This window comes from Spea bombifrons, chromosome 8 (assembly GCF_027358695.1).
Source record: "Spea bombifrons isolate aSpeBom1 chromosome 8, aSpeBom1.2.pri, whole genome shotgun sequence".
Classification (NCBI taxonomy): Eukaryota; Metazoa; Chordata; class Amphibia; order Anura; family Pelobatidae; genus Spea; species Spea bombifrons.
The window spans coordinates 19,012,950-19,031,308 of NC_071094.1; the positions used below are offsets into that span (position 1 = coordinate 19,012,950).

The window sequence follows — 18,359 nt, forward strand, 5'->3', positions numbered from 1 at the left end:
AATCCGTAGGACCGCACCAGGTTTTAGGAGGTCCGTAAGAGCAACTATTGGTCAGTGGCAAGGGCCTCCTCTGGCATCAACCAATGAAGGGCAGCTGTCCTTCATCGGTTGATGCTAGATGAGGCCTCTGCTGGTGACCAACAGAGTCACTTGTACAGGCCTTTAACTCCTGGAAACCCTCCAGGCTAAGTTTCGGCGTCAGGAGTTAAATGTCTGTATGGGTGACTCTATTGGTCGCCGGCACTGAGCGTCTCTGGCTTTAACAAATAAAGGGCAGCTTCAATGTTTAAATGTTATTTTTAAATCCATTAATACACATCATATAGTGCTGGAGAATCTGGTTGCACATTATATATGCAATAGCATACAGTAATAGCTTTGTTCTTGTTAAATAAAGTGGTGGTGAAAAAAACACATTTGATGCTTCGACTAAAAGTTCAAACTAAAACTAAAGATCTCCTCTTGTATCCATTAGTTTTCAAATGTACATTATCTTCTTTCTCCCTTTCATCTGCACTGCATTCTTTTGAACCATTACAAACATCCAAAATGTCATTGTCAGTCTCCCCTCTTGCCTCATTAATAGACAAATCCCACCATGCCTCCATAACCTGAAGATAGTTTAAGTTTATGTTTGTAGAGTTTTCCCAATAATCAGGAATTCCACAATACAGGGGTGGATTTTCAGTTGCAGAATTTGTCATAATCTCTTGGCTGTATGCTGAACTGTCTTCTGTTAAATCCCAATCTCCATTTTTCCAACCTTCCTGATTTGGTCCAAGCTTCACTATAAAACCATTTTCTAAATATTCGTTCCTTGACATTAGTTTTCTGACTTTTGTTGGACTAACAGTCTTTTCTAAGTGCACCAGTGATAGAGCTGGATGAAGGTTCAACTCTTCTGTCACGAAAACAGCAGGGTGGGGATGTACAGGAAAGTCCTATAAAAAAAAATGTTAATAGCTAATTTATGTAAGTTTCTACAGAATTGAATCATCCTATATACTATTTTTCTTACATTATTCCTTATCATATAAATCTAAATATAAGCAGATAACATGCCTCAAATACGTGTTGATAGTCTCTGTATGTAGGAATCAAATAAACAGGAAACTAAGGTCTTCTTATTACAGTTATGTCAAATTATTGATCAGCAATGAAGAGCTGTAGAGCCCTGTTTGTCGATCACTCTGTGATTAGCTGTAGTGTGGATCAAACGAGCAGGAACACAATAAAAATTAGGAAAAAACATCATGTGAAAAAAAAAGAGAAAAGTTGTTTTAATTTACAAGAAGGCACCTAAACATCATTCACCCCTCCTAATAAGTATAAAATAGAAATTATTTTTTTTGGCCCCAATCCAAAGATAATACCGTATTTGCTCGATTATAAGACGACCCTGATTATAAGACGACCCCCCAAAATCTGAATATTAACTTAGGAAAAAAAGAAAAAGCCTGAATATAAGACGACCCTAAAGGAAAAAAGTTTTACCAGTAAATGTTAATTCATGTAAACTATTTTTTTTAATAAAAGCTATGATTGAGAAAAATATATTTTTTTTGTTTTTATTTCTTTTATATTTTCTATTGTATTTTCCAACCTGTCCCCCAGTTACGCACATCTGCCCCCAGGCTTGCCACACCAATATGGCACTGTGGCCCATGATATGCCTTTTAACCCTCTATATGCCACTGTGCCCCATGGTATGCCTTTTGACCCCCTATGTGCCACTCTGCCTCCAGAAATGCCTTATACCCCTATATCCCATTCTGGCATTTAGGGGGTTAAAATGCATATTATGGGGCAGAGTGGCATATAGGGAGGTATAAGGCATTCCAGGAGGCAGAGTGGCATTAAGGGAGTTAAAAGGCATTATATAGAGCACTCTGCCTCCAGAAATGCCTTATACCCCTATATGCCACTCTGGCATTTAGGGGGTTAAAAGGCATATTATGGGGCAGAGTGGCATATAGGGAGGTATAAGGCATTTCAGGAGGCAGAGTGCACTATTAAATGCCCCCTTAACGCCACTCTGCCTCCTGAAATGCCTTATACCTCCCTATATGCCACTCTGCCCCATAATATGCCTTTTAACCCCCTAAGTGCCAGAGTGGCATATAGGGGTGTAAGGCATTCCAGAAATGCCTTACACACACACACACTTACTTACCGGTGCTTCCAATTTCCTGCTGTATTGCCGGGGCAGCGGGTTGACGTCTCATTCCGCGGCAGCCGGAAGGAGGTGGAGTTGGCAGCGGGGGTTTGTATGCGTCCGTCGCAAATACCTTCCCCGGCTGTCAGAGATCAGGAACTCTGGAACTCTGATCTCTGACAGTCGGGGAAGGTATTTGCGACGGACGCATACAAACCCCCGCTGCCAACTTCACCTCCGGAAGCACCGGTAAGTGTGTGTGTGTGTGGGGGGGGCGACGACAGGAGGATCCAGGTCCCCTGCAGCGGTGCGGGGGATCTGGATCTTAGTCTCCTAATCAGACCTCTATTTGAGGTCTGATTAGAAGACGACCCCGATTATAAGACGAGGGGTATTTTTCAGAGCATTTGCTCTGAAAAAAACCTCGTCTTATAATCGAGCAAATACGGTAATTAAAAAATAAACCTCAGCATAATATATAAGAGAGCATTTCCTGGTAATTCTCCAAAACATAAACAATTATATATATGGGGTATTACTGTAATTGGGGAATTTGCTGAACATAAATTGGGGTACAGTATATGTCAGAAGAGCCACCTAAGCAGTGAAAGAAATATCACAATTAAAATTGAGGGTTTGGGATTATTTTTTTCATTTTTCTATTTTCTTCATATATTATTCCATACCCCAGGGGCAAGATACTTTGTTAAGGACATTTGACAAAATGCCCCATAAGCAACAATATATTCCATAAGCCTTGTCAGGGACACTGGTGTCCAGGTATGGTACTTTAACAACCAGAAAAAGTTGAATATGAATCAAGCCCACAAGTCCATATGAGTTTATTTCTCCAGGCACAGTGGAAAAAGCACAGGACATTAAAATGCAAGTGGATATGTAAAATGGAGCTACACATGCTGGGTGTTTTTTATATTTGTAGTTGTAAGGCTAACCAGTGGCAGCTGGAAATCATAGCTTCGCAACCTACAATGTATACATTTTATTTTTTGTGCAATTTTGAAACTTTGTAGAAGTGTATAGTGGACTGTTTTTTCTATCTTTAATTAAACCTACAGTTGAAATATCTAGCATGTTTACTCGCAGAACTGCAAAAACATTGTAAAATGTTAATCTGCATCAGATCTAGTCTTAGTAACAGGCTACCTAGGCAGTTGCCAAGGGTGCCTGAATCAAGGAGGTACTGCTGAATCAGATATATGCCTCATGATTCCACCTGTCCATTATGTGAACCTACAATAGAACCACACTAGCTCGCATGGAGTATGTGAGCTGCACTGAAGATAATGGTTATGCATTAGACAAAAAAGAGAAAGGGGGCGAGAGAGAAGTTGTGAAAGCAGGAGAGCTGTGTAAGGAGAGAGGGAAAGCTACGAGAGAGGGATAGTGGGGCAGCTGTGATGGGAGCAGAGGAGATGCAGAGTAATGAGAGAGAGAAGGAAAATGAGTGTGTGTATGTATATATACTGTAAGTGTATGAATAACTGTGTGTGCATGCATGCATGTGTGTGCATGTGTGTTACTGTATGGCTTCAGCATGAGTGTGTATGCTCTTAGCATGTGTTTTTGTGTCGCTGTATGGTGTTAAAGTGCATGTAGTTCAGCTGTGGGATGGTCTTTTGTACTGCAGAGAAACGGAACCCAGCAGAGTCACGTGAATGATAAAGCCTGGAAACCATAGGGCAGGTTGACATGAAGATATGGAGTCAGGGAAAGGTCAGGAGTTTAAAAAAAAAAAGTGTGTTATATAAGCTTGTGGCGTTTGCGCCTGCGCTAGCGCTTTGCCGCGTTTTTTGAGCTGCCTCGTGCTGTCTCACGGGTGCCTCGCGCCGCGTTTAGGTGTGGCCGCCCTGTCTCGCGCTGCGCTATGGGCGGGAAATGTAACTATAAATAGAGGGCTCATGAGGGGGCTATTTTACTTACCTGGCAGTGGCAAAGCGGCGAGCTGAAGATGGAAGAGCTGATGAAATTGCGCCATTATAATTAATGGGGTGGACTGATATTTAAAGTTATGCCAGCTGGCTTATAGGGCGGTTGGCAATAGGTTTTGAGTTAGTATGTGCTCTGGGGCTTGTGCCAAGGGCTAAAGTTATTTGGTTTATATGTATCGGTTATAAGTTACAAGTTATATTGAAAGTGATTTGTATGTAATGGTAAAAAACTAAATAAAAGTCCTCGGCCTGATTCATTCAATATACGTTGTTGCGTTTTTATTCTTTGGTTCAAACATTTATGTTCTTTACATACATACGTATTAGGTACCCTCAGGGCCGGCCCTATAATGGGGCAGACTGGGGCAATTGCCCCAGGCGGCACTTTAGAAGGGGCGGCACTTTGCCGCCCCAAGCGCTTTTTTTTGGTTTTTTTTTGAAGCGGAGGAGAGAGAGAGAGGGGCACCGAGTGGTTTTCGCTTACCCGCTCGGCGCCCCTCTCTCTCTCTCCTCTGCGGCGAGTCTCCCTGTTCGGTCCCGGTGCTGGCTTGTAATGCAGAGCGCCGGAAGTGACGTCAATTTCCGGCGCTCAGCATTACAAGCCGGCACCGTGGCAGAGCAGGGAGACTCGCCGCAGGACTGTTTAAAGGTAAGTACCGGGGGGCGGGGGTAGATAATGGCGTCGGCGAAGTTTAAAATGCCGCCCCCCCTGCGTCGGCGGGGGGGGGGGCGGCGTTTTAAACTTCGCCCCAGGCGGCGTTAAGTCTTCGGCCGGCCCTGGGTACCCTACAGCTTCATGTATGTGATATCACATGACTCTGCTCCAGTCCTGCTTCCTCTGTACAGTACAATAGAACGCAGAGTGAGGCCACGCCCTCTGCTGAAGTCTGTAAGTGGCATCAAGAGCTGCAGTGCAGGTAAGGGGGTAGGGGAGGGTTGCTAACTAACAGGACTGGACTGGTGGTGGTCAGGTGGCTCTGGCTCTTTAAGCTTGGCGGCTGACTGATGAAACCCTGATCTACTAAACAATTTGCAACTCACCAACACTTTCGGCTGTGATATGGTAGTTCTGAGGCACTGGCATCTCCAAATCAGTAGGCCAAGACAGACAATAAACATGATCCCCACTAAGACCGTGACAGCTGAGGAGAAAAAGGTTTTTATTACTAAGCAAACACATTTCAAATGTAACAACAATTCTATGTGTTACACACAGGCAGTACAAGGACCCAATCATAAACAATGACCACTACAAAGTGGTGTATTGTAGACATCAGCAAACGGTCCAAAAACAATTGTCAATTGGAAGTGTCATATATACGTATTAGCAGACATGATGAAAATAAGTCTTGTGGAACTCAATATCCAGATACATATTTTAATTAAGTTGTAAATATTTTAGAAAATTCTTTTGGTAATATAATAAAAGCTCATACAAGGTCCTGTAGTATTACTGCTAAGCCACAAAATGGTGTTGGTAACAAGTAGAATAAACTTTCTTTTCAGGATGAGGGCTGTTGGTTAGAGGTGTGTAATTTAAGGTCTGCCTTATTACCATACCTGGGAACTCTCTGGGTCTGACCCGGAGATTGCCAGGTGAGCACTGCTCCTCCGGTTCAAGGCCCAAATCCTCCGGGTCGCCGGAGCGGGGTCTTGACATGCCCCACTCCCCGCCCATTGTTTCATTTACATGGGGGTGTCCCCCTCCAGACATCAGCAGGACCGCCCACCAACATCAGCGGCACCGCCCAAAAGGCAATTCACTCAGCAATGAATGCCATATTTGATTCAATAACCAGATCTCTCTCTGCTACTTTGACCATGGTCCCTAGGACTGTTGAACAAATTAACCTTTTAGTCACTCCCCATGCTCCACTTCCTCCTGTTCCAGGAAATATGTCAAAAACGGTGAGAAGTAAGGCAAATCTTCCAGAAAACTGAAGCATATTGACAGTCGTGCACTTCAAATCGAAACTGTTGTTTGTGAAACCCAAATTTGTACATGGTAAAGACCAGTTTCCAGATGTGGGCATCGCTGCAATGAGCTCATTGATGAAGCTCATTGCAGCAAACGTACGTTGGGGTTGGTACGTTGGGACTTGGCACCATTCATCACCAGGCTTTTTGCTGTTTTCAGCCTTTCTTCTAGGTTTGGTTAGTAACTTTTGAGTACTGATGTACCATTGTTATATATTATTTCATTTGTTCCTTTTCACTTTATCGCTGTGGTCATCCTTGTGTTTCTTATTTGTGCCTTCATATACATGCGTATTTCCATCCTAGTTCCTGTAGTCTTGTGTCTCTGTTCATTTGTACCTTTCTATATGTGTCTTGGTGCCGAGATGCTTTTATATTATATATTTTTTTTTATATATGTATTTAAATCATATTGTTTAATAAAGATTTACTTTGTATATACCTTTTTTCCTTACGTGCTCTCCTTGCAATAGGTTTTGGTGTTTACATTTTCTATTTGAAAAATGCACACATCCGAAATGTGGCCTTTTAGCCCCGAAAACCGGACAATAGGATTTTATTATATGATTATGATTCTGTTATGAAAATTTAACATATTTCTGACATCATAGATCTGAAGATGTTAGATGCTGCATCCCAAATGTGCACACAGGGCCCAATCTTTAGAGAGCATATCCATTCTTTGAGGATACTCAGATTGGATGCTGTTCACATTTCACTAGGGTCTAGCCAGGTTTAGATAGCATTTATGGTAAGATCTGCCTATAGAAAGAGTTACTGTTTTTGGTGTACATAAAAGACCAATTTCTATGCATTTCTAGGCATTTTGTATATATTATGAACATTGTGACAAACCCTGTAGCGTGAGGGCCATACATGTCACATTTAGGGTTCCTAAGCACAGTCCTCTAGGGCAATCAGAGTCGGGAACATCAGCTTTGAACAGCACTTTATTTTAACTCAAACCCACCAAAAAACAAATCATAAAAAGAAACCCTAGCTCCCAAATAGAGCCCTCTCTAACTAAACGATGCTGGTCCAGCAGATCAGCCTAATCACCCACTAACTCAACCTCCCAGCCAGACCCAGCTACGCCAGGCTCTGGAAAACCTCCCCCAGACTGCACACAAAATGTACAGACAGGTATTGCCTCACTTGGCTCAGGGGTGGTCTTCTTGTTCAAGGCCTTTCCTTGCCCTGGGAGCGCAGGGAACTTCGTCTTCCCCCAACAGTCTCTCTGATTATCAGGCTCCAGGGTTTTTTAATGTCCAGCACCTGTACCTGATGCCTCCTGGAAAAGCCGGCATGGATTTTCCACAGAATGGGGCAACGGAGCATTGGCCCACCCTGCTATCCAATTGCTTCACCCCAGGGACCCATATTTACGATCTGGATAGCACCTGAACCCAAATGTCACACTAAGCATCTCCCTAGGGTTTACACTGTCACAACATATATAATCGCATGACATTAAAATGTCATTTTGTTCACTAGTGCTCTGAAGACTGTTTAATCCAGTGTAGCCTACTCCAATCAGATCACTATACACAGTCAACACAATTAAACTTTAAAGGTTTTCCTTGTGAGTGAATCCCACGTCATTACCTCATTTTTGTAGCCATAATATACTTTTGGCTGCTTTCATACAGTAAACTAAGTATTCCATCATTAACATTTTTTAATAATTAAACCATATAGCTTAGTCACCGTACCTGTATGTAAAGAGATAAACTTTTCTCCATTTGGTGCTTTTTCACATTTCTTTTCTACAATTCCATTGTTACTCTTGGATGATACTGTCACACAGTACACTGCACCTAGAATGTGCGGAACAGACACTAAACATCTGTATCTGGTGGATTCCACAAAGTCAGTGTTTATCTGTAAAGAAATAAAATTTGCATTGGATGATCTGCATTTCCAAAATATCCCATGACCACTTCTAGAAAGGGGTTTTAGCGAAAGGGGGGCATGACTCTGCCTGCACTGCAAGATGGTCTACCCTGACTATAGAGTATGAGGAAGGTCGGGAAAGAGTGGGGTCCCATTCACGTGCAGCACAAGGTAGTTAAATGGTAACTACAGGGGAAGTTCTGCGCCCACCCCACCACCCACATTTTATTTTCCTCTTTAACATGTTGCTTTGCCCCTTTCTTTTGTTTTTGCTTTGCAGGGTGTTTTTTTCTTTGGTGATGGCGGAGGAGTCTCCTGGCGGAGTTTAAAGTCTACTGGGAGTGGCATGTTGAGTTGGTTGGCTAGTGGTTAGAGTTTAGCATTAATTCCCCCCCTTAGCAAAGGCTAAATGGAAGTTCACGGTGGAGCTGCCCTACTTGACCCACTGTCAGTAGGGGGACTGGTGTTATTGGGTGGGGTTATTGAGAGGGGTAGTGTTGCCACTATCTTCAGTTTAAAGATGAGAACCCACAGTTGCCATTCAGAATGCAGATCTTGCTCGTGTCTGGTATCATTACTGTGGGTGTGGGGATCAAATTAGAGTGACATCCTGGATATGAGCAGTGCAAGGGTGAAGTTAAGAGTCTACAACCAAGCACTGTTTATTTATTTTTATCCCCATATAATACTTTCTCTACTATAATATACTCTACATAACATTTATCCCTTTTAAGGAGTCAAAGCCTGGAGCACGTTTTCCATGTCAGGGGCAGGCCAATGTTATTAGTTTTGCTATATAATAATAAAATAATAATTAGTTCCATAATCATGCTCTGGGTAACCCTAGGCAAAAGAAATGCATAAGTCCCCAAGCATGCCAAACTCGAGCACTACATGTTCCATCACTCTCATGACTAAAGTAGTATCAATGTTGGCACACTCCCCTTCCCATGAAGCACACATGAACCTAATAATATTTATAATGTATCGTTTAATCCCAGGGGTTTTTGGTACCTCAAGTCCCAGAGCAATTTTGCCATTTTTGCGCTGTCGGTTCAGCGATTATTCTATTTTCCTGTGAATAGTGTACCCATGTAAACTATATATTGTTTTTTCAAGGAGAGATAGAGCTTTCTTTTGATACCATAGTTGGATGATTAGCTGAAAATTTAGAATGAGAAATTTAGTAAAAACTAGCGAAAATTCAAAAAAAATTTTTTCCCTCTGAATCCTCACAAAATTAGGTAAAGTGATGGAAAATCCCCTCCAAGTTTATCAATTCATGTGTCCTGATTTCAGAAATACCTAATTTATATAGATTTTCCATACTTTCCCAGAACCAAGGAACATACTATAAGGTGTACATTTTTTGTAGAATTTTTATGCTTATGGCTTTATGGGTTTAGGGTTGTGAACGGGGGCAGGAGGGTTATACTGGGTAGATGTTATGCTAGGGCAATGGGATGTAAGGTTTTTTAATTTTTTTATGATTATCTTTTTTATATAAATTTTTTATTTTTTTTATTGTATTTTATTTTTATATATATATATATATATATATATATATATATATATATTTTAAAAAATGGTCCTCTTAGGGACCTCCTGAACATGCCAGTGATGTCACAATGACATCACTTAGTTCACATTATTATTATTTTTATTATTATTATTTTAATGATTTTTTTATTATTATTTTTTAAATGAATAACGTTTTTTTTTTTTGCTTCTCTGTTTCAGGACAGGAGGGGGGGTGAGAGACATGGTTTCTCACTCCCCTCCCTGCGATCCTCCCGCACCGATCACAGACGTGCACAGAGATCGCAGCGTCTGTGCCTGCAGGGGATATCCTGTCCTGCGATGAACTTCCAGGTTACGTCAGCAGTGACACAACCCGGAAGGGAATGCCCGATCACGCGATCGGGCAGTTTGAAATGTAACAGCTTTCCGGCTTCTGCTGTCAGGGGGGAGTCCAGGCTGTCAAAGGACAGCCTGATCTCCCGTGCAGCGGCAGGGATGCGTCCCTGACCCTGCAAGAAGGGCTGGACGTACCGGTACGTCCATAGGGGATTCTTGGAATGCGTTTTTTGGACGCACCGGTACGTCCATAGGGGATTGAAGGGGTTAAAGTCAACTTTGGATGAAACATTTGGCCACGGCTAAGTCAGCTTCGCCTTCCGCACCGTGACACGAAAAGTAATACTTTATTTATTGAAGTAACATAAACACTTAATAATAACACGTGATAAAGCACGTGGTACAAACATATCAAACACGTGACAATAATATTAAGCCAACCCCTTGTTGACAACGTGATTAATTTGTAAACAAAAATCAGCAACGCTTTGCTTAGCACCTATTTAAAACATTACACACAACCACACCGACTGGCACAGATGTAACACTGTATCCCTGTTGCGGCATCCCATGCACAGCAGCCCTTCTAACAACCGGATTCAAAAGGGCACAAGCCCAAGGAGTGTCCTGCACACTAGGGGTTGTGTACCACGAGCTTAACCACACCTCTAGGTGGTTAACCCTTCCACCATGCCAGCCCCACTAAACAACCGCCACAGCCAGAGGATGCCACCCCCTTGCATCTCACTAGCCTCCCACCACCGACAAAGCCCTCTCAAGCGCGGTTTGAACATCCAACAACTATATGTCCAAACCGACATCGGAGAAGTGGGTACCATCCTGCTGAAACAGACCTAATGGATCACCTTCCAATTCCCTGTGCTTAACAACAATCCCACCGCGAAAAACCATAAAACGAGAAATGGTCTTATTGACCTGCTTCCTCGCCTGCTCAATACCAGAGTGGGAATTCGGACCCCGCCATCGAACTCGAGGAAGATTTCCGACCAAGCAAATAAGGTTTGCGGATAGGCCGTCCAAAACTGCTGTAAATCAGCCTTAATATTAGCAATCAACGTTCTAATGGGAACCTGCCCTAGATCATTACCCCCAACGTGAAGCAACAGGATCTGGGGCACCCCCTGTATCCTGAATGCCTAGCCAGCTGATGGGACACCCTGTCCCGCCTCATACCTCGGAAACCAAGCCAGCGTAGATCCACCCCAGAAGGGTCGAAACCAAGTTGCCAGCCAGCAGGACGAGCAGCCGCCCTTCGGGTTGCCTAGTAAATAAAAGAGTTCCCCAGGATCCACACTACCTGCACTACCTGCAAGAATACAAATCACAGTAAGTGAGGACGCACATAGAGGCTGAACCTAGAAGACTCCCACCTTCCTATTTTCATAATAAAATCTTGATGCAGACCGCACCTGGCCGCCTCAGTAGCCGCTCCTATCCGAAGTGAGTGTCATCCTTCCTCGCGGGTAACCCCAAACCCCTAAAAGAGCAACGGAAGAGTGTCGTAAACTGATACTGAGATAAAGGGGAACCATCGACATCCCTCCCCCGCAGGCCGGATCCCCAAAAAAGCCTGAGTTGCTGCAACGGAAAGACCGGGCTACCCTGAAGGGCCTGCAAAGCCACAAAGTGGCCCCCACCAGAGTAATCCGTCTTAGACCCCCGAACCTTCACCTGAACCACACCCCCCTCCAAAACCACATCAGTAAACTGGAGCCCACCATGAACCTGCTTATTGGAACTAACCAGTTCCCCAACATGAAAACCCCCCAAAAACGCAAAAACAAAAGCCAAACACAGAATAAATAACACTCCTGAATCGCACTGCAGACACCCTGAAGCAACCGAACCAAATGAACAAGATGGGAAAAAAGACATCGGCCGGCAAGGAACCCCTCCTAAAGCCACGTAAAGCCAAACAAACAAGAAAACCTTTTGTGATGTGACGGATATCCAAACACCCGAATCCGAAAAGACAACGCGGACATCCTGTGATTCAAACCAGACACAGAAACACCAGAACTAAACAAGTGTCCAATAAACCACAACAAGACTTCATCCTATTCAACCGCCCCATGAGGAGATCCCACCTGGTGCCAGAACTCAGACCATTCACTCCAGACCTTACTGTAAAAATCCTGAGTGGCCGGCACCAAAGACCGCATCAAATCCGGCTCTCCCAGCTGCCACATCCACAGTGGAAACTGAACTCCCACCTCGTCTGCAGCCGGAGCCAACTGGAAAAACCGCTCTCACTGCAAACGAGAGAGAGAATCAGCAATGCTGTTATCGTCCCCCGGCACATGACCTGCCCAAAAGCTCACGTTATGCTGTAAAAAACGAAGCAGAAGGCGCAGATTAAAGCAATCGAAGCATACGCACAAAAGAAGACATAAGGTTGTTAACCGCATGAACCACAGACAGATTGTCAAACCAAAAATGAACAAGCTGGTTCGCCAAATCCTCCCCCCAAACCTCGACCGCCACCAGAATCGGGAACAATTCCAAAAAAGTGAGATTTGTCATTAAACCCAGGTCGGCCCACCGCCTCGGCCAACTTCGAACACACCAATGACTGCAAAAATAAGCCCTAAAACCCACAGAGCCTGAAGCATCAGTCCACAACTTAGTGTCCCTATTGGAGACAGAGAACCCAAGCCATAAAGACTTCCCATTATAATCCCGCAGGAACAAGTCCCACACCCGAAGGTTCTCCTTCAGACACCTAGTCAACCGGACAAAATGGTGTGACGCCTTAACCCCAGTCGTAGCCAATGACAACCTTCGAGAGAAAAAAAAATGCCCCATGGAAAGGACCCTGCATGCAAAATTGAGTTTGCCCAGCAAAGACTGAATCTGCCGCAAAGGCACCTTAGACAACCTTAAAAAAGCATCTCTTGAACCTTAGCCTCCGGCAGCATCCCAGAACAGGAACAACCGGTGCCGAATCAGTCGGACGATACAGCCCCTATGCATCTGCCGGAGAAGAACCAGACACTTGGCGCCGGCATCGGTCGAGCAACTCCCCAGAGACCCCAGAAGATGCCCCAGAAACACGAAAAGAAGAAAAAAGGGAGACAGAACCATGCTCACCTGCGGCCGGAACGCCCGCCAAGGTGGATGTAACAGGTCTGGTCTCAAAACAGGGTGCAGGAGAAGGACCATGCTGAAAAACAGCCGGTGTACCCAGGACATCCAAAGCATCAGCTGCAGAGACTGCAGTTGAGTGTTGCCTAACTAGAGGGTCGTTGCGTTCCATTCTTCCCGCGCGCGCTGAGGTGCACTTCATTGGTTGATGGCAGAGGAGGCCATTGCCAGCTACCAATAGAGCTACTTGAACTGGCCTTTAAAATCCTGGCACCAAAGCTGCTGCGTAGTGCGTACTGCATTAACCTCTTCTACAAAAAACGGCAAAAAAAACGAAGAACCGAATATAGGGCGAATATTTGTGGAATGGGAAGATTTTTTTCCCCACGAAGACTAACATGAAGACGAACACAAACAGTTGGCCAGCGCCCAAGTCTACTCTGAAAGCTGTGTGAAAGAAAATTGTCAGTAATTACCTTTCGCTGCATATTATTCCAGCATTTAATCAGTTAAAAGTGTGTACATGGTTGAGACCTTAGCTCTGTTCATGGTAGACAGGACAGATTAGGACAGGACGCCATAACAAAATAGGGCGTCTTAACTAAAGCAGCTAGCCTTCGGTTAGACAGACAGAATGTATATGTCCTGTCTACCATGAACAGAGCCTTACACCTTCAGGCACCCTGTCGCTTCCCCACACTTTTCTCCCCTCCTTATCCTCCACGTAGTTCAAGTATAGATAAAATAAACACCACAAGGAAACAAGGTATTGCAGGTATAAATCAACTGAAAAATATCATGCAAATTCAGCAGTTAAAGTACAGCTCAAATAAGGCATTTTACTTGTATTGATCAATAATCTGACCTAATCTGATCATAATCCTTATCACTAACCCTATACAATAACTGTACCAAACACTTTCCCTATCAACAAAAAAGATGCCTGTGCTACCCCCTACACTATCCCCTAACATCTAAGTATTTTTTTTATTAAGATGTTATGTATTTGCATGCTAGTTGGTTTTAACACTCTTTTTTATGATAAAGGGGCGTGCTGCAACTCCTGTCCGGAGCGTTCCCACATATAGTGCTCAGTAGAAGTGGGGGGATTGTTTTTTTTTTCCTTTTTTAGGTAGCTCATGTGCATTTGTTAGATTTGTGGTTGCACTGGGCCTCCTATAAATGGGGTGACTTTGAAATCTTCAAGGGCTGTGCTTTCTACTCTTCACATTTATGAGAAGAGTGCTTCAAAATTGTGGTTGGATCATCAACGCATAGCTGGTTCCTTCACAGCAGATGGTCCTCTTTAAGGGCCCTCTTTAACTCCAAAAACAAGTCTGTGTGTCTTTCCTCAGAGCGCCAAGAGAGAATTCTACAGATGATCAGAAAGGTTTTACCATGTTGAAGCATCATGGCAAGGGAAATGATGAGTCTCCTGGGTTCTTTGTTGTCTACTATAGGCCTGGTAAGGTGGCGTCAATGGCATCTTCATCCACCTCAGTGGTTCCTCCTCCTCCAGTTTCAATGGGATCACCGCAACTTCAACCAATCTATAGTGATTCCGAGGTGGGTGGAACCGGAGCTCAGGTGGTGGTCAAAACTTTTCCAGGGACTTTTCCCTAGGCAAGCATCTCCTGGGAAGTCATAACCACAGATGCCAGCAGTGTAGGATGCCCACTAAAAATCATGGCCTTTGACAATGCAGACAGATGGAGGGCCCCTCCAATATTTTGGAATTCAGACACCACAACATCTCAGCCCATGGCTCCAGGGCAGATGGATCAAGCTGAGAACAAGAGAGATCTTGATCACCCCAACTTCCCCATGTACATTATGAAAGACTGTGCAGAGTGTGTAAGTGATATATTCCAACTGTTATAATAAAGAAAAATATATTTCCCAAAAGCTCACATCTTGGGCAATAACATAAGCACAAGTTTATCTTCTTTTATTAACACAGTGAGTCACAAACAACTTTCAAGTGTATGTTTTTAGCATGTTTTTTCTTATGTACAAATACATAATTGAAAGAGTGCAGAAGATGTTATTAGACACTATCTTTGATGTTTAACTTAATTGCCAAAGCTGCTCTACAACATTAACGTGCTGGTTCCCTTTAACACCTTTTACAAAATTGAGAAAGAAAAGTAGATGGCGCGCTATGATACAATTGTAACAGAATATAACAAAATATTGTGCAAGTATCTCATCACAAAAGTAAAAAATGATACTCAAGTAAACTGTTAGAGGGTCCTGAAGAGCTTCGTTTGAGAATAAAATGTATCTTCCTCTTATTTTTCCTTAAATATCAGGGTAGTATAAAATAGAAAAAAAAACTTTGTGGGTAATTAATGCGTAGGTACCCCGCCCAGGGCTTCTTCAAGTGACATATAGAATCACCTGTTCATTGCTCTGCTTTTATCCTACCGTGTTTCCCCGAAAGTAAGACAGTGTCTTACTTTCTTTTTATCCCTAAAAGCCCCACTATGTCTTACTTTCGGGGTATGTCTTATATTGGGAAAAAATTGAGAGTGATGGGAGTTATGATGTACTTTTAGAGCATAATTAGATCATGAAAAAGACATTGGAAATGGTACAGCATAACACCCATCACTCTCACACACTTACCAATCAACACACCTACCAATCCACACGTATACCAATCCACACACATATACACCAATCCACACGTATACACAAATCCACACACATATACACTAATCCACACACATATACCAATCCACACACATATACACCAATCCACACACATATACACCAATCCACACACATATACACCAATCCACACACACATATACACCAATCCACACACACATATACACCAATCCACACACACATATACACCAATCCACACACACATATACACCAATCCACACACATATACACCAATCCACTCTCACTTAATGCTTTCCTACCTTTCCTTTCTTCTTTCAGCTTCTTTTCCTCCTCTTCTTCAGTTCTTGTCTCCTTCCGGGTCAGAGGGCACGGACAGCGGTGGGCGCGGCTTCAGTGTTGTGCGCTGGGATCTGACAAGAAACCCCGGCGCACAACAGCTGTTGCCGCGCAGATCACAAGGGAGCGGTATCGGAGGTCATTAACAGACCTCCGGCTCCCTTGAGTGATTTTAAGCCGGGTTGAACCCGGCTTAAAATCACTCAAGGGAGCCGGAGGTCTGTTAATGACCTCCGATACCGCTCCCTTGCGAGCCTGCTCCTCCAGCGGCGGACATTACTGTCCGTCTCTGGAGGGGTGCCGGGTGCCGCAGGTTGGCACCCCCTGGAGTGTGGCGCCCTGTGCGGTCGCACACCCCAAAGGTCGGCCCTGCTCTAAGGGGCCGGCCTTAGGGGTCTGCGGCCGCACAGGGTTTAAATAAAAACATCGGGGGTTTTTTTCAACTTTATTTAACATCCTCCATGTTAAATAAAGTAAAAAAAACTTTATTTAACATCCTCCATGTTAAATAAAGTTTTTTTTAACTTTATTTAACATGGAGGATGTTAAATAAAGTTAAAAAAAAACCCCGATGTTTTAATTTAAATCCTGTGCGGCCGCAGACACGTAAGGCCGGCCTTGGTGGGGACTTCCCGGCCCCTTAGAGTGGCGGACCCGGCAAATCCCCCGTGTTTCCCCGAAAGTAAGACATATGTCTTACTTTCGGGGTACGGCTTATATTAGCCGACCCCTCTGAAACTCCCGATACGTCTTACAATCGGGGGTGTCTTACTATCGGGGAAACACGGTAGTAGGGCTCTGTTGGTTGGGTTTCGCCATATTCAATGTATCATCAGACTCAGCTGTTCCATCATGGAGTCATCATTTAACGCATGCAGTCCTACTTACATATATGTAATTGTACTACAAATTCTATATTAAATAATAATAATAAAACCATGCATATTCTCTTAAAAACACGAATCAAAGTCTTTCCCCTTTTATAATCTGCATTTGATCGATAAACTAAAGCTTGGGAAGAAGCAGCCAAAAGAGACAGATGACGTTTAATACATAGTAATATTAAAAACCACACACAGGATTTTAACAAAGAGATTCCTTTTATATGTAATTTTAGTTTTAATAGTCACCGTGTCAAAAATGTTTTTAAAAGACACTGGTCTATTTTACAGAAAGATCCAGATTTAAATAGGATCCTGTCTAGTGAACCCAAAATTGTGTATAGGAGTGCACCTTATTTAACCCCTTGATGACAATTGCCGGTCCGGGCACGTCGCGGAAAATCAAGGCCTTAACGACAAATGACCTTTAAACGGGTGCAGAAAGCGATCTATTTTCGCTTTCTGCATCGAAACGGCGTTGCTGTAATGCCTCGACCTTGATGCCTCGACCTCTCATTGGAGCGGTCACAGCCGCAGCTGCCGGTGATCGTCGCCATCCGCAAGATGGCGGCGGCCCGGGAAAAAAAACAACAAAGGTGAAAAAGTTCGCTAGATGGTCTCCAGACCCTCTAGAGAACTCTGGCTCCACTTGCAGGTTGAATACAGGTACTGCATTCACCATGCAAGTCAATGGAGCCCAGCTTTCTAATCACAGTGTGATTAGTAAAAATAAATTAAAAAATAAAATAAAATTAATAATAATTAGAAAAAAATATTGAAAAAACAGTAAAATGTAAAAATAATTTCCCACTGATGTCACTATGAAGAGAACCTTCAAGTTGAAAAAAAAAGGCAAAAAAAAAAAATATATATATATAAAAAATATATTTTTGAGAGCAAGTCCTAAAATTGGCATATTAGCTTAAAACAATTCTCGCATTGAAAGAGTTAAAATACTGGCATATTAAATGCCCATGGGGTGTCTACTTTTAAAAAATGTATGATTTGATGGGGTAAATTGAATTGGCCGGGTTCAACAATGTCCCAAATAACACGGGGGGAAGGATGGCCAGACATCTAATTTCCAATTAGAAAAATGCACACGTACCAAATGTGGCCTTTTAGTTCCCCCAAAAAATGACAAACCCATGCATGTGGAGTATCACTGCGTTCAGGAGATGTTGCTGAACACATATCGGGGTGTCATGTGACAGCGGCATAAACCAGGAGCTGTAAATTCATACATAAAGTAGGTGTATGGGGGAAAAATACACACAAAAAAATACTACTGCAAACTTTGAAAACATTCTGGTGGTAAAATGTGTGCATGCAAAGAGTTAAAATACCAGCATTTAAAATACCCTGGGGTGTCTAGTTTTCAAAAATATATGGCTTTATTGGGCCCACTGAAATGGCCCGGCTCAAAGATATACCAAATAGGGCATGGGCAGTGGATCCCCAAATGCCAAAGTTCAACATTGAAAAATGCGCATGCCCCAAATGTGGCCCTTTTGCCCCCAATCAGCCAGGCAAAATCATTCATGTGAGGTATCGCTGTACTCAGGAGATGTT

At 43.3% G+C, this 18,359-nt stretch overlaps 1 protein-coding gene across 2 annotated transcripts in view; it reads right to left on the reverse strand.

Moving 5' to 3' along the window:
* Positions 1 to 203: 203 nt before the first annotated feature.
* The window catches only part of LOC128503629 (uncharacterized), a 94,948-nt gene continuing 76,792 nt past the window's right edge, over positions 204 to 18,359 (reverse strand). For both annotated transcript variants that reach the window (XM_053473781.1, XM_053473780.1), the window contains exons 6-8: positions 7,794 to 7,962; positions 5,146 to 5,246; positions 204 to 941 (exon numbers count right to left, since the gene is read on the reverse strand). In XM_053473781.1, the coding sequence (XP_053329756.1) occupies positions 438 to 941; positions 5,146 to 5,246; positions 7,794 to 7,962 (774 nt within the window). In that variant the 3' untranslated portion in view covers positions 204 to 437. The remainder of the gene's footprint in view (positions 942 to 5,145; positions 5,247 to 7,793; positions 7,963 to 18,359) is intronic.